The sequence below is a fragment of the Haliotis rubra genome, unplaced genomic scaffold (genome assembly GCF_003918875.1).
Source record: "Haliotis rubra isolate DU_JTF1 unplaced genomic scaffold, ASM391887v1 Scf163, whole genome shotgun sequence".
In the NCBI taxonomy this organism is placed as follows: Eukaryota; Metazoa; Mollusca; class Gastropoda; order Lepetellida; family Haliotidae; genus Haliotis; species Haliotis rubra.
The window spans coordinates 1,560,407-1,577,386 of NW_025765592.1; the positions used below are offsets into that span (position 1 = coordinate 1,560,407).

The 16,980-nt window shown below is 38.3% G+C and overlaps 2 protein-coding genes across 2 annotated transcripts in view; one reads left to right on the plus strand and one right to left on the minus strand.

Moving 5' to 3' along the window:
- Positions 1 to 1,879: 1,879 nt before the first annotated feature.
- LOC124271754 (protein SYS1 homolog) lies at positions 1,880 to 10,400 on the minus strand. The gene is made up of 3 exons (XM_046706921.1): positions 9,994 to 10,400; positions 5,578 to 5,645; positions 1,880 to 2,219 (listed from the first exon to the last, which is right to left on the minus strand). Exons 1-3 carry the CDS (start codon positions 10,186 to 10,188, stop codon positions 1,979 to 1,981), a joined length of 504 nt encoding a protein of 167 aa, XP_046562877.1. The 5' UTR covers positions 10,189 to 10,400; the 3' UTR covers positions 1,880 to 1,978.
- A 1,421-nt stretch (positions 10,401 to 11,821) lies between these two features.
- The window catches only part of LOC124271756, a 34,164-nt gene continuing 29,005 nt past the window's right edge, over positions 11,822 to 16,980 (plus strand). The window contains exon 1 of the mRNA XM_046706922.1: positions 11,822 to 11,937. The gene's annotated coding sequence lies outside the window, so the exon portion shown is untranslated. The remainder of the gene's footprint in view (positions 11,938 to 16,980) is intronic.

The following is a 16,980-nucleotide window of genomic DNA, read 5'->3' on the forward strand; positions in this document are numbered from 1 at the left end:
ACGGACAGACGGACGAGGCGTCGACCATATCCACCGGATACATGCCGGAGGGATAAAAAGTAACAAATGTAAAGGTTTATGGACACTGAAGTATGAAGGCAAGGGGAAGTAAAAATGTATATAACAATTGCATGACAATAAAAGTCACATTAGGGACTGACTGACTGACTGAGTTTGGTTTTACGCCGCTTTTAGCAATATTCCAGCAACATCACGGCAGGGGACACCAGAAATGGGCTTCACACATTGTACCCATGTGGGGATTCGAACCCGGGTCTTCGGCGTGACGAGCCAACGCTTTAACCATAGGCTACCCCACCGCCCCCACATTATGGGAACAAAACAAGTTGAATGACAACCTTTAATACATTGCTAAGATAAAAAAACAAGAGTCATCAGAAGATGACATATCCCCCCGGCCCCCACATCTTTGAAAGAACAAATCATCTGACAGTTACTTAAAGTCCAGCTTGATTTTAGACTAAGTGCAAATCGTTTCCATGGAAATCATGAAAAAAATAAATGACAAAAATCTGCAAATAGCAAAAGGCATCACTTTGGGATCTGCCTCACATATCTGCCAAGTTTTGCTGAAAGATATTAAGAAGTTTTCGCGTTGTGCTCAGGAAACAAAACCTACCCCTCCCTTTTGAGACTAAGTCCAAATTGTTTCCATGGAAACTGAGAAAATAATAAATCACAAATATCTGCAAATAGCAAAAGGCACCACTTTGGCATCAGCCTCATATCTGCCAAGTTTTGCTGAAAGATATAGAGAAGTTTTTGAGTTGTGCTCCGGGAACAAGCCCACCCCTCACTTTTGGGACTAAGTCCGAATCGTTTCCATGGAAACCGGGAAAAATAAAAATGCCAAAAATCTGCAAATAGCAAAAGGCACAACTTTAGCATCTGTTTGATATATCTACTAAGTTTTGTTGAAATATATTGAACGGTTCTTGAGTTATGCTTCGGAAACGAAAGCAATCCTTACTTTTTGAGACTGTTTCCATGGAAACCGGGAAAAAATAAAATGCCAAAAATCTGCAAATAGCAAAAGGCACAACTTTAGGATCTGTTTGATATATCTACCAAGTTTTGTTGAAAAATATTCAACGGTTCTTGAGTTATGCTCCGGAAACGAAAGCAATCCTTACTTTTTGAGACTAAGTCCAAAATGTTTCCATTGAAACCAGGAAAAATAAAAATGCCAAAAATCTGCAAATAGCAAAAGGTACAACTTTAGCATCTGTTTGATATATCTACCAAGTTTTGTTGAACAATATTGAACGGTTCTTGAGTTATGCTCCGGAAACGAAGCCCACCCCTCCCTTTTGGGACTAAGTCTGAATCGTTTCCATGGAAACCAGGAAAAATAAAAATGCCAAAAATCTGTAAATAGCAAAAGGCACCACTTAAGGATCTGTTTGATATATCTACCAAGTATTGTTGAAAAATACTGAACGGTTCTTGAGTTATGCTCCGGAAACGAAGCCCACCCTTCTTTAAGACTAAGTCCAAAACGTTTCCATGGAAAGCGAGAAAAATAAAAATGACAATAATCTGTAAATAGCAAAAGGCACCACTTTAGGTTATGTTTGACATATCTACCAATTTTGGATGAAAAATATCGAACGGTCTTTGAGTTATGCTCCAGAAACAAAATGATTACGGACGGACGGACGGACGGACAGACGGACGAGGCGCAACGACTACATCCCACCGCATTACATGCCGGTGGGATAAAAAGATATGATAGACAATATACACTCTTGGTTTCACGACACAATCATCCAGGTGACTGTTGGCCATATACAATTACAAAACCAAACCCAGAACTCTAGGTCAGGATCTTCCCAGAAGAATAAGATAACGTATTCACGATTTTTCGCTTCAGTGTATTTCATTAAACCATGTACAGAGGAATATTCCTATATTCTAAGTAACACATTCTGTTCACAATTAGTTTTCTTCATTAGATTTACAAATCCACTTTTGTCCCCATGGTGACTGGTATTGCCTTTAGTTCAGTCCTCATACAAAGGAACTCTCCCAACACTGTCATAAGGGTTAGGCATACCAAGGTTGTCACCCACCACCAAAATGTCTGAGGGACATGACCACTGACAATCCAACATCCAATAAAATGCAATAGATGTACTGTTGCAGAAAAGTCCAGACACTGCTTTGTTCTCCTCACTACAAACCAGAGGCCAAGGGCACTGTAAAATAGAATAAATAACAAATAAGCATTATACTTACTTTCTATTTTTATGCATTACAGGCTTCCTTTCCATTACATTTCCTCGGTCATTCTTAAGTATTTATTTATGTCAATCAATCAATCTTTATTTACAGTACTGAAGAGGCCGTAGGCCTATAGTACATTTTACATACAGTAGCAGAGGGTGCAATATAAATGAATATATAAATGAATATTCCGCCCCTGGTCAGAAGACTGTGAGATAGGGTTGTGGCCAGGGCCGCGATAGTTTACGGGTGCTTCAAACAAGTATACCCCAGACTATTGATAACAATGAGGTACACTTTGTATTTTGGAATGTATGAGGTCTGATGACTAAGTTACAGGATCGTGACTTTATAGAATTCATATGTAAATGTGACATTATTGGATTGTCAGAATCTTGGTGTAAAGAGATTGATTTAACAACCATATTTCCAGATTTTATAGCTATAACAAAAAACGGAGATAGAATATCCAACTTTGGTCGCCTTTCAGGTGGGTTGCTACTTCTTATAAGGAAAAAGTTTGAGATTTTTGTAAAATGGACAAAAATCCTTAAAAGTGGAATATTTGTCCTGCTAGACAAAAGCATGTTCAATATAGATAAAGATGTAGTGTTCTCCTGTGTGTATATCCACCCAGAATCGTCAAACTGGTATAGTACGTTATCACCTGACTGTAGTAACGGTGTGTTATTGTTACAAGAGGAGTTACCAGATGTTCTCTCGTACTGCGACGAAGTCTATATTATGTTAGGTGGAGATTTTAATGCACGGACGGGTACTGAGCCAGATTTTGTTGAAGATGATATTCTCGAATATTTGGATAATGATAACTCTTCAGTGTATAATTTCCTACTCGACCGCTTCAAAATGGTACGAACTTCATCTGACAAAGTGTGAAACAACTTTGGAAAATGTTTGATCAATTTATGTAGTATCCTAAATATACATTTTCTGAATGGAAGATGTGGGTCAGACTCAGAAGTTGGTGACTGCACGTTTATTTCCAAGATATCTTCATGGATTAAACTTCTTTATAATTTCCCTCACCAGACCATTCCAGGTCCCTTCATCAGGTGAACTGACAGTTGGGGTTATGACGTTGTCACTATGATGTCATAACTGAGTTATGACGTCACAATGCAAGTGACATCACAGTACACAAGGGTGAGTACAGCATAAGTGAAGTTAAAGTGTTAATTACATAATGATGATAAATTCATGCTAGATAATAAAGTTGAAAGTTGAATTGTCCATTCACAATAGATTTGAAAGTTGAATTGTCAATTCACAATGACTGCTAATTACACAAAAGTTACTTGATAGCAGGCTTTCCAAAATGAATAGTAGGCTTTCTTTTCTATTTATCTAAAGTTCATCAAAAGTTAATCAATAGGTCCCACGCGCTTGGCAGATAGACACCTTGATCACGATTCATTGACGGTTTATGTCTCCTTATTTCCACTGCATCCTGTAGTTTCCTCCGACGCCAGTCGTTGTTATTGCTCGAAAGCACCCTGATGTCATCCCACATGATTACATGATTTGCCTTGTGCTCCGATATATTGGTAATCAAGGTGCAAGCGTCATAGATTACGTAATCTGTTCAGCGAGATTGTTTGAGGTATGCTGTAATTTGAACATAGTGTCACGCACTGAATCGTCACATCTCCCTGTCATGGCTAGCTTACGCACCTCTGTACAGAATGAGCCCGTGCAACCCCATAGAACAAGATTGCTTTCAAATTTGTTTGGGCCAACGATAAAACAGACCAGTTTATGTCAAACTTGTTGAGCAGCAACTGTGTTTCTTTATTAGAAAAAGCTGTCAATGAAGTGCTACACGATATAGACAAAAGTGTTAATTACATGTCAGAGGCCTTGTGCACGGCAGCAAGTGATATGAAAAGAGTGTGTTCTCCTGATATGTTTAGCCAACAGTGGTTTGACCATGAATGTGAGCTACTAAAAATAGAACGATGTAAATGTTTAAACAATTTTAGGAGAAAAAAGGATAATAACTCTTTACAGGAATACAATATTAGTAGAAATAAATATAACAGTGTATGCAGAGAAAAGAAAGCGAACTTTTTCAAAGGGAAGCAGGAAAAACTTGAACATTGTATACGCGATTCTAAGCAGTTTTGGGCCACTCTTAAACTTTAAAGGGCTGAATACTAATTGTTATTCACAAAACAATATACCAATCGAGGATTGGAACTATTTTCAACCTCGAGGAGAGTTTTTGTGCTACCTATGAATCGAATGAATTCGATAAGTCGTTTTGCCAGTTAACTTCAGAGATTCTTGATTCACCGAGTGTTTTCAGTAAGATCTTTACCAGTATTATATATAGACGTTTGGTATTTTGGGCCGATGCATTTGATAAGATAGATGAAGCACAAGCCGGTTTCAGGCACGGTTACTGTACAACTGATAATGTCTTACTTGAGCAGAAATATTTAGCCCGAAATGGAGAAAAAATGTATGCCATATTTGTAGATTTTGCTAAAGCGTTCGACTCCGTTAACAGAAACATGCTGTGGTCCCTTTGTAAATCTCAAGGTATCAGTACTAAAATTGGTAAATTATTATACTGCATATACCACAACGTGAAAGCTTGTGTTTGAAATAATAACAACCTATCTGATGCCTTCTGTTGTAACATTGGGGTAAGACAAGGATGTATACTCAGTCCATTTCTGTTTTCGTTCTTCATCAATGAACTATCGCTACAAATATATGAAAACTGTAACGGGGGCATCCAATTACATCCAGAAACTACAAAACTTTTTCTACTCCTTTTTGCTGATGATATTGTTATGTTCGCGAGCACAGTACCTGGACTTCAAAAGCTAATAAATCAACTTGAGTACTACTGTACACAATGGAAACTGAATGTCAATATCGATAAGACAAAGGTCATAGTTTTAAAAAATGGAGCGAAATTATCAAAACGGGAAAAATGGTTTTATAAAGGTGAAAGATTGGAGGTTGTAAGAAGTTACAAATATTTGGGTGTACTTTTTACAAATCGACTAACTTGGTCATTGCACTGCAACCATGCTGCACTACAGGCTAAAAAGATTTTGATAGGCATTTTAAGAACGATAAGACCGCTTCCAAATATTAGTTTTGACACTAAGATTAGTCCTATTCTATTCTATGGTGCAGAAGTATGGGGCCAAGAAATCTATGACACACTAGAAAAGGTACATCTATATGCGTGCAAAAGATTTTTAGGAGTAAACTCCAACACTCAGTGGTTTACACTGTCCTCAGCAACATACCAGCGATAGAGAGGTGACCTATAGCCAACAGAAATAAACGTACCATGTGAAGCTATTCAGAGCATATGCAATAAGATTCGTCCTTCCTGAATCCTCGTACAAGCCAAGATCCTGAGAATGAAACAAAACACATCCATCATAAAGTAACAAAATACTGTCACAGTGATGTAGCTCACTGTAATATATTGTCAACAAAGACAGATACTTTACATAAGTGGATGCAAGCTTTGATTTTCAGGTTTTTTTCTGAATACTAGTAAGTGTGTGGTCTTGTGCATAGGGTGAGGTCAGAAATCAGTTGAAGTCAAGCAGAGAGTACTTAGATGAGTGACCGTGTTTGGCAGCTTGACTCCTGAGAGTTTCTAGGACCTGTCCTGCCCCACAATGAAACACATGTAACGTCTCACCTGAGGCATGTGAGTTTGTTCAAAATTACCTCTGTTCACTCAGCAGAAAATGGGTACCCTGTGGGATGACTATTAACCTTCTGGCGTTACCCGGGGTAACATAATGTCCAGCATGTTGTATGCACTCAACATGCTCAAAATCCTAATGATTTCAACAAAATACTATTATCTAATAATAAGGAGAAACATATATGCATCAGTCTGGGAATTTCAGGGCCAAACATTGCTTTTTGAGAGAATAATTAAAATTAAGATTTTGAACATTTTCCATAAAACTTGTGTACAATACATCTTCCTGTTCTCTATTCAGTGTTGGTTCTGCTCACTTTCACACAATAATAAAAACAAACAAAACAAGATTATAAAACAAGGACAGAAAATTACTAATCGTATCTTAAGAGAGTAGATGAACTTCATGGAGGAAAGGCTCTAACTTTAGCTGCAAAAATTATTACTGATCCCTCTCGTGTTTTACATGAATGTTATGAAGTTTTACCCTCTGGTCGTCGGTATAACATACTGACGTGCAAATCCAAGCGTTATAAAATGTCTCCTGTACCATTATCAATTTCTTTGTTGAATAACCGTTAATGTTCTCAATTCTCATGCTTTTGTACATTTGTATGTAATTATGATCATGTTTTTATGTATTTATTTGATGTACATGTATTAATAGTCACTCAGACGTAAGACACATTCCCTCATAGGCAAGAGGTGAGGTGAGGTGAAATTGGGTTTAACGTCGTGCTTGAGAATATTTCGCTCATATCACGACGTGCATGCGTGTGTATGTGTATGTGCGGCTGCTTGTACTAGCCCAGACTTAAGCTGGTTTTATAGTGCTAGCTCACTGAGATACCATGCCGCAGTGAAGCATGAATACCCCACTCAGACACAGTATACTGACTCCGAGCCGACCAGTCCTTGTTTTTACCCTAATAATGCCGAGCGCCAGGCAGGGACCAACAAGTACCATATTTTAACGTCTTTTGGTATGACGCGGTCGGGGATCGAACCCGCGACCTTCCGCTCTCCGGGCGGACGCTCTAACCACTACACCACGGAGGCGGTCAATAGGCAAGAGAGAAATATCTTATCTTAAACATGTCCAAGTAAAAGCCAAACTGAAATCCATCATATCACCATAACAAGCCTGTGAAACCTCAGTATCAGTGGTTTCTGAAGAGGTAATGTTTCACAGTTCAAAGAAAAGAAGTATTTTGAGTAAAGTTAGAAACATGGTGCAAAAACAAAAGGCATAAGTTAAAATACAACACGTTGTAAACAAAAATGGCTGAGCAATGACCCTGATTTCTTTTTTTCCATAAAGGCTTCTGTGGTGAAAATTGATGTAGTTCATGAAACTGAGACAATTTTGTTTTCTTTCTACCCATTGTGTACCCTAACTATAGTCTGCCCTTTCTATCTACTATATTCCCTTCCAGGGCAATTTGCAATGCATGGACATGTCATTATGCTTTCTCCTCTGGGATGGTGGGATGGGGTGTCTTTGGATACCAACACTGATGCCTATTTGTATGTGGCTCGTACACCAGCCATGTTTGTTGTTAACATTGCAGTCAGGAAACACCGACAATTAAAAAAAGTCTGACCATCAAATCCATTAATATGCCCTCATGACAATAAACAAGGTTTGGTGGTAATGTGTTCTAAAGAGAAATCTCATCATGGGGAGCCCACATGCAAACACTTACACCTGTATAATTGCCTTTGAAATTCATTTTTCTTGATCCAAGTTACTGGATAATATCAAAGTGGGCCTTTAGACATATTTGTGATTTGCAATCAACTTTGGTAACTTCAACAGGTTTTTAGTCAAATATAGAATACAAAAAGTGTAAAGATTATTTTAATATTTTCAACTTTTCAATGGGGGTTGGGTTAATTCGTTGGTTTCACAATACTTTTCAATTCGCTGTGCACATGCGCAGAGCGTGCGAAAAATATCCACTGGCATGTTTCCGGTTTGGTTGTATGTTTATCGATAGTGTAAATGCACTCTAAATAAAAGGTGTTATGAAAATTATTTACGTTGTGACAACTGTTCATAGCTGAGTACATACTTCCATTTGCCTCTGCTTTTCAACAATTGATGTCCTATTTTGGTTACACATTCCATCAGAGATGTGTTTGTTTAGTTGTGAGAAGGGGATCTGCGGGAAGGACGATGGTGTTGAGATGTCTTTATACAAGAGCTTGTTAACATAAATAAAGCTATTTATTTAACTAATCCCAGCCTCTGTTTCATAAATCAATTGGGATCAGTTGTATTCGACATAAAACTATATATTTGATTTGATTTTTGTTTTCTTTGGAAAACTGCTCACAGCGAGTTGAAAATTAATGTGAAACCAACGAATTAAGAATTCAAATTGGTATTTTCAATTTGGATGAAATTCTGTCTTGAAGTGATATATTTTCACTCCGCATAAGAAAGTGGGGCTAAAATAGGGAAGACCACAGTGACGTCAGTGTTTTGATCAAGTGACGCGCCCGAGTACTTCCGGTAGGCAGAAGGTAAACATAAACATGAGAGAACCACACAAGCTGCACTCATTTGATCGTCGACTTTACATACGTAACAACGGTCTTCCCGGTCTGTTTTTTTGGCTTGACACTCAGTGCATCTTCAATCACCAGAATATTGTCCTTGTGATGACAGACACATAACAATATTATGTTATTGTTATGACATTTTATAATATCTCCCCGTGTTAGAACATTATTAAAAAATCATCGCCCGCGAGAACCATTACCACTTCGAATTTGTAAAAATAAAGATCTACGCACCGGCGGCAATATTGGGGGGACAAAATGTACAACGCAAGCAAAAAATGACAACTTCTGAAAACTTAATTCTATTATATATTTTGGATTTTACGGGAATTTGAATCAACTTAGAAAATGTATCAATGGTCGTTTTCCAACTCGTGCCTATTTTACCTCCATGAGTGCCATGCCGAACGTGCTTTCCTGCGAGTTTGGGCACGCCCTTACGCGTCACCCACGGCTGTCAACAATGTCAGTGTGGGAAGGTTTATCCAACAAAATCATTATAAACTCGATAAATATGATAATTTTGTTTAAAAGACAATACCATTTACCTAATCAGACCATGTAATTAATTCCAACGAAAACAGTTGGATCTGTCAAAAGGATGGCACATTTTTTGGTATCATGATGCATGTGGAGTTGTTTGTTTACCGCCGTTGCCATGATCGTTCCTATTTGTCCAATCGGTGATGTAACATTGAGATTGTTTTTGTTTCTAAATAATTAAACCGAAAGTTACTAATTTTTAGGAAATGGGAAACTTCAGTGTTTTCTCTTCACCAAAGAACAAAAATACTGATCAAATTATTAAAAAAAATATTTCATTATGTAGAAAATATTAGACAGGGTACCACTCGACGTGATGTGCCTGAAGTAAAAAATGGTCTTTATTTGCGGGTGTGTACCGAGCATTTTGGCGAACAAATCTTTAGTTTGTGGACGTTTCGTTTTAAGGTACATAAACTAATTGAAGATTATATATTTAGAAACCTGAGAATTAATTCATTCCATACATAATTCAAATGTTGAAATTCAAATCCGAAAGTTTTATTTGGGGATTTCATTATGCTGCTCTCCTGTCGAATGGGTTCGACAGTAGCAGTGAGAGGATTAAGTACATAATCCGATCATTGTTTGCTTTTTAGGTTACACCGGTTCTCATTGTTATCGTCAGCCATTGTTGCTTTCTGCCTACCGGAACACGAGTGAGCGTAGTTCGTGACGTCACTTCCGTAAACATATGGACTTTCCTATAGCTCAGATCTAAACAGCCAGTTTTTTAAAATTGGAAACTACCCGTTTATACATACAACTGGCACAAGCACGACATCGGGGCAAACAGGCTCTGTTCCAGTTCCAAACAATTTGCTTGTGTGTGTTGTGTTCTTATCACTATCAGTTCGCGTTCTTTTTTAGTCCCCAATCAATGTCACAACACACAATAAATCACTGTTTCATAAATTTACATCCAGACTTACACTCTGAGTAAATATCTGATCCACAGATGCATCAAAACGTCCAATCGTGTCCAATATGAAAATCCAAAATCCAAGATTTACATAATAAAAACACTGCATACACACTATCTGTGCAACAATCAACAGTGGATCCCAAACATTGCTTCGAAATTGACCTGGCATGCCGTTGACGCGACGCTTCAAAAGCTCGAACATCACACACTAGTCTTCTGGCCCTTATCGATCCCAATATAAAACATAGATACGTCCCAATGCAACATGAAATTTGCTGAGTTGCTGAGTTGGCGCTGCTGATGTTCACATCCCGGAAGTTACAAAAGGTTCTTCTCGTCTCTCCGTAAGCTGGTTCCGACTCCCTTTGCGCAGCGTCAACTTACTGCGGTATATTTGGAGACGGGACTCAGCTCAGTTTCCCTGAAGAACTGGGGTCTGTCTTTACTAATCACAAGTTCAAGTCGGAAGCCAGCTGAATCGTGTAGAACGTCTCTGTCAAACAAAACGGCCATATCAGAATAGATCCGCAAATTTGGTACACCGAGCCCTCCCACACACACTTTCGTTTTCATCAAATCGGACCTTATATAACGAAAGAAGGGTCATTTTAAAGTCAGAAAAATGCATTTTAAAATGGATTTTAATAAAAATACAACTCATTTGCTTCAGTTAGACAATGACAATGACAATACTTTATTACCCGTGAGGGAATTATTGTCATAAAATGGAGTTTATAAATGTGATTAAAAAGTATTTTCAGTAATGTTTGGACACGTTGAATACATCTAATTTCTAATAAAATTCAGGGGCCATTGGTGGCCCAATTGTCTAGGATGCCAGAATTGCGTCTTTGGATGCGTCAAAATCCTGTTATTGTGGGTTCAAAACCTGGTTTTCCCTGATTATGATTCAAGATTTAATTGTCAGCACCATTTGTGCCCGTGATATTCACCAAAGCAGTAAATGTCTGAAACGTGCATCACATCACGCTTTCCTCCCACGGAAAGCTGACATGCCAAGATAACTGGACCACTGTTAAAGCAGCAAGAAATCAAAATTCACTCACACTGCAATGTGCATAATATACACATGGAAAAAAAGTATTGCGACACCCCATATCGTTCATAGTAACAGTGTGTTACCATTAACTATATTGCAAAGGAATTTATCCAAACCACGGTTTTACTTAAAAACCTGGAGAAATTGACGCTCAAGGTATAATTAACGTCGTCACTATCGTCGTCATAGCCTCAACTGTCAGTTCGCCTGATGAAGGGACCTGGAATGGTCCCGAAACGTTGTGAGGGAAATAAAAAAAAAGTTTAATCCATAAATATATCTTGGACATCTATGTACAACTTCTAAATGCCACTGGAATCAATGTGATGAACTGGCCTCCCCATTCCACCAGGTTTGAACCCTGCTGAACATTTGTGGGGTGGATCTATGTTCTGGAGAGACTGTCAACTGTTGCAGAATTGACCTTGGCCTTGAGTGGGGGGACATTCCTATGGCGTGTATCCCTCGCTAGTGGTGGCATGAAACAGGCCCCTAAAGGTGCACCCATTCGGGACCCTATGTACTAATATAAGCCTGACTTGCAATGTTACACGTTTTCTGTCTGAGTATTCTCTTATATTAGTACATTGTAAATTCATCTGTCATTTAGGAACAACGTTACGCGTGACACATAGTTGTTTCTCTTTTTGTTTTCTTATACGCAAAAATCATTGATGCGTTTTGAAAGTGTGTTAGTATAGAATGTGCGCGTATGAACGTGAGGCGTAACTGTGCGTTTTTATACAAAAGAACTTGTCAGTTTTTACTGGTATCCTGTTCCTAACTTGCGCTCATTGACGTTGCGCAGTGTAAGCTGGAAGACAGGTTACCGAGGAAATCTCGTTGATTCTCGTGAGACTTCCACAGCCACCGGCAGGAGCAGTGCGAAAGGTTAGACATAATATAATGTAGAATATTACTACCCGACTTCTATTTCAGATTATTTGAATGACTCAATACAATTTAGATATAATAAACTGTGCGAATATTCGAAACATTTCAAGAAAGTTGCCTTACGATTGGATATTCGGGATTGTTTTCAACGTCCGCCCTTACGCGACAAGGTCATTCATTGCATGCATGTGCGTTCTTGATGATATGTCACCTTGATGTTAACACAGTACGGGCTTTGTAATGTTTTCAATGCGTCATCATCGACAAATACGTCTGTGGTCTTATTTAATCTGTTTTCTATCCACTTGTATCATTAAAGCTATGTATTGTAACCCATATTCGTATAGCCGGGAATTGTCACGTACTCCCACCTATGTGTCATGTGCGATAATTGTTTTTGCCACACTACTAGCCTCGGATGATTTCTTTTGGTAAGAGTTCCTTACGTACCCCCCACCTAATTTTTAACTATAAACTATAGACTAAACTATAGTGTTTGCTCATCACAAGAATAGGCGGGGGGTACGTAAGGAACACTTTCCTTTTTATCATGGGTTTAATGTTATACACTTGCTAAACACGTTCGAAATGATTCCATAATTGCAAAATGCAAGTTCGTGATGATTAGATGTTAATTTCTGTTACCTATCTCATGTATATTCATACACTTCTATCATCAGCATCTGGGTCTTGTGGGTTGTGGCAGTCGTTTTCACCAACATCTTGTTTTGTTCTACAGGGTTTTACCATGACTTACAAAAGTTGGAGTCCAGGGTGCCCCCATTCATAAATTTACATGTTCTTGATGGTTATTTGAGGGTTCTGTAAAGTATGTAAATGGTGTAGTGTATGTGCTGTTAGATAATTACCTCAGACCCTTCAATAAATCGCTGATGATGTGGACAGTGGTCATGACTGATGGATGAAATAACAGACACAGATAACTACTCTACTACTAATTAAAAAATTGGAATTATACAATTTATTGTGATACATATTGCAATCATGCATTGTGTAGTACAATATATTCTCATACATTTTTTAACCTCCCATACTCAAAGGAACTCCCTAATCCATTTTCGCTGTCTCCCCTCCGACAGGCCCACTGAAACACATTCCCTCTATATTATTTTGCATACTAGTGCTTGATGAAACACAATATATGTTAAAAAGTACATTTGCCTACAACTGATGGCATTGGCAAACTACTTTGTGCACCCCATGTAACAATGATATAGTATACTAGGCGTCATTAATAAAGGGTCAAATGATATATAGTACATGTAAAGAAAAGTTTCTCAGACATAATAGAACTAAGAGTGTTATCAGAATGTTTAATGTGATGACAAACGTGACACATCGTGATATGCAGACAAAAAGTTCGGACAGCAGTAGCAAACATCAGATGTATAGACCAACCCCCCAAAATGAAAATGACAAACATGAAGCACTCGGTCATTCAATATCTTGTGTACCCTCCTCACGCGTGCAAGACACAGGTGTACCCTGTTCTCGTGGTCCTTATCAAGTTCATAAAGAAAGCTTGCGGAATCACATTCCATTCCTCTACTAGAGCTCTGCGGAGTCCTGGGAGATCCACTGTTGCTGGGTGACGTGTGTACACACGTCGACCAAGTTCATCCCAGGCATGTTGGGTTGAGGTCTGGCAAGCATGCTGCCACTCCATCTGATTTACAGCCTTCTGCCCAAGGAATTCCATGACAGTCCTGACCCTATGAAGCCTAGCGTTGTCGTCTTGCAGTGAACAGGGTCTACCATAAAAGCCATGCATAGCTTGCAGGAATGGTACTGCTATAGGAGCCAGAATCTTGTCCCGATGACGCTGTCTGGTATCATTACCGTCGACCACATGCAGTGGAGTACGTGCAGTACGAGTTACTTATACTATTCTCTGCCCAAACCATGAACGACCTCCAGCCAAATCGGTTATGCGTGTCTACAGTTGCATCTGTGATTTGATCTCCATTGTGAAGATAAATCCTCTGCTGACCATCATGGAAGGACAAACTGAATCTGCTTTCATCTGTGAACACAAGACCATTGACATTGATTCCAGCGGCCATGGTGTACTCCATCCCTAACGCGCCTGCGACATGGTGTTAAGGGTGGACAAACTGCAGGTCGCCTGCAGCAGAGTCCGACTGTCTCATTTTAAGCTGCGATTTCAAACAGGTACCTGAACAGTGAACGACAGTGAAAAAGCATCAATGCATGTGTTTTGTCCTCCACTTTCCATGGATAGAGCGACTTTCATGACATTAAGTGGCAGGTGGATTGCCATATTGACAATTTGAATAAAGAAAGTGCCATTTGTAAGAGAATGTATCGGACATTAATGATCGTAATGATGACATTTCAGTGGCCTGATGTGTTTTTCCACACTGTTAAGAAAGTTTGTAAAACATTCAGTTGTATATATTTCTGACAAAAACAAGGATTTTACACCTTTTAAAGGAGAATACGAACGAAAACAAAACTTTTGATATATTGTAAAGGATATTCTAAAAGTCACATTCCGTGATTGAAATTGAACAAAAAGTTTGTAAAATAGCAATAAAAACACAAAAATGTACTCGTATTTCCACCTATTACGGAAACACCCGACAGTTAATGAGCAGAGGGGGTATCACGTGACATGACGTCATAAGTGCCTGTTGCTGATGGCTTTCTCTTTGATTTTACCTCACAACTTAACAGTGTCCGTGGATTCTGAAGCAGTAAAAGATGTTCCTGATGTCATTTCTGAAATGGATGTTAGACCGTATCAATACGATCCGATTTTATATCTCGCAAAACAATCTTCCACTGAAGATGAAGAAGAATCAAGCGAAACGGAAGCACAGCTTGAGGTCGAAATAAATTTAAAAATAGATTACTATTTGCCAGCAAAATGTCATACAGTTCCAGCCAGCAAACTCACCCCTATAAATATATGACCAGTCACTAAGAATTTAAAAAAATATATATGTGATTACAGTTCATTTTGTGTCAAATGGGTGACTGTAGGGTGTCTGGGATTTAAAAACAAAATAATTATGCTTCAGACGAGGGAAAATAAAAATTATCTGCTTCAAAAATTACACTGGAATTATTTTGTTGAAAAAAGTAAGGATCCTAGTTCTCATTAATAACGTATCAAGTCTCGATACAAGATCCCAGCCTGGTCAAGCAGCGATAATATTCGCGACGCAGATAAGTTATTCCCCGAAAACTGGTGAATTATAAAATACTACAACGTATGTTTCCCCATTGTTTGGTTATGGAAATAGTTATGGTACTCTGTCATAGCCTTAGAATGACATCTTGTCAGCCAATGAGAATACAGAACAACTTTCACGGCACACACTACTGACAAATAGCGAGTCTGATGCCGGCGTAATTGGACAAAATGGAAAAATATGAAAGCAACAAGTACTTCATGATTTGCCGTTTTATTTGGCAATGTTTCGAGTTGACTTCATCATTTGTTCCCCCTAGGATTCAGAAAGGGCAGGGTAAATTAAACAAAAAGGGCACTTCATAATCTAAAAGGGCACTTTGGTGAGGATTATTGAAAAAATAACAATAACAAAATGTATATGAAGTCAAATGCTCTTATAATTTTATTTCTAAAGTTCATTTATTACTCTTCTCATTTTGTATTTTAAGATCAAAATTTGGAAAAAAAGCATTTCAAGACATTAACCTGTTGTCACATTTGTTTACAATTTCACAAAACACGCAAACAACAATTTACAGTCTTCTTTTCTTTCTTGCCAAGCATCTGTTCACAACTTTTTCAAGTCAATGTCTGAAAACTGACGATGCATTCAGGCTAATCATGAGAAGTCCGTTGCAATTTTGAACACTGAGTCTGTTTCTATGATCTGTCACAATCAGTTTCACTTTTGAGAACACTCTCTCAACTTCAGAAGTGGACAATCACAGTTGCATGAATGGACAGTAATTGAACAATGTTTGATTCAAGTTTCCAAGTTGAGGCTTGAGTCTTCAAAATGGTGGAGGGTGAACTGGTGTCAAGCTCCTTTACTTGACTCCACTCAATCTGTGTTTGGTCGACATTAAGTCCATTTCTGCCCTTGGTGTTCCACTTAGAACATAATGAACAAAACATCATTCCCTTCTTTTGTCATCTTCTGAGTACCTCTAATTAGGACGGTTTTGTTGCCACTTTGTGTCAAATGCAGTCTTGTGACCACCATCTTTCTTCTGTGTTGGATTAACTGACTCTGTCTCGTGTGCCCTTGAATTTTCATAGGAAACTACCTCTGACTCGTCCGGGTCTGAAAAAAATAATACAAAGTTCATATACCATATTCAAAATATTCTTAGATATTAAATTTGCAATCATAATTATTAAAACAAAAATATCACACAATAATACACCTGAACGTAAGTATCTACTGTGGAGAGCCTCGACAAGGGTGTGGCTTCCCATTGTTTGAAATCGTAAAATAGTTTTACGCCTTCAAGACTTACATTTTTATGAAATCGACAGTAAACACTAAAAACAAGGCTACCAAGTGAAGCTGTTATGCAAGCTGTATTAACTATTTCATTTCCCAGGACAAACAACAAAATAATTCAAGATCAATTTCAAATTGCCGATGGATTCAAAATGGCGGACATTTTCGAAGTTTCAGATTTTCACCTAAACAGCACAGTCACATGAATATCGTCCCCCAAACGCATTCAAAATACATCCCATGTAGTTCACACATCGTTGTCTTTAATAAATGAAGGTCTTATTTGAAAGGCATGTGAAATTGAAAGGGAAATCAACGGCCTAAAAAAATCACTTAACTTAGAGGCACATACCTGTTAGGAGCTTAAGAAATCTATTAGTCGGCGACACTTCCTTGCTTCAACCTTCACCGCTTCTTCTTTCCATTTGATTCTTTCCTTGGTAGGCATTGTGATTTGTAAAGTTTAATTAAACACATTTGACTTCGCCATGGTTTAAATGCCAATTTCCTAATCATTATCAAAACAATTTGGTGTCTCCCCTTGAAAGGGAGA

Bases quoted from the DNA above. Each gene is read 5' to 3' on its own strand.
- LOC124271754 (XM_046706921.1), bottom strand. From the start codon at position 10,188: ATGTTCGAGCTTTTGAAGCGTCGCGTCAACGGCATGCCAGGTCAATTT. The intron at 5,646-9,993 runs GTAAGTCTGGAT...TTTCATTCTCAG, and splicing joins ATCAGATATTTACTCAGAGT to GATCTTGGCTTGTACGAGGA. The intron at 2,220-5,577 runs GTACGTTTATTT...TCTATTTTACAG, and splicing joins GCTCTGAATAGCTTCACATG to TGCCCTTGGCCTCTGGTTTG.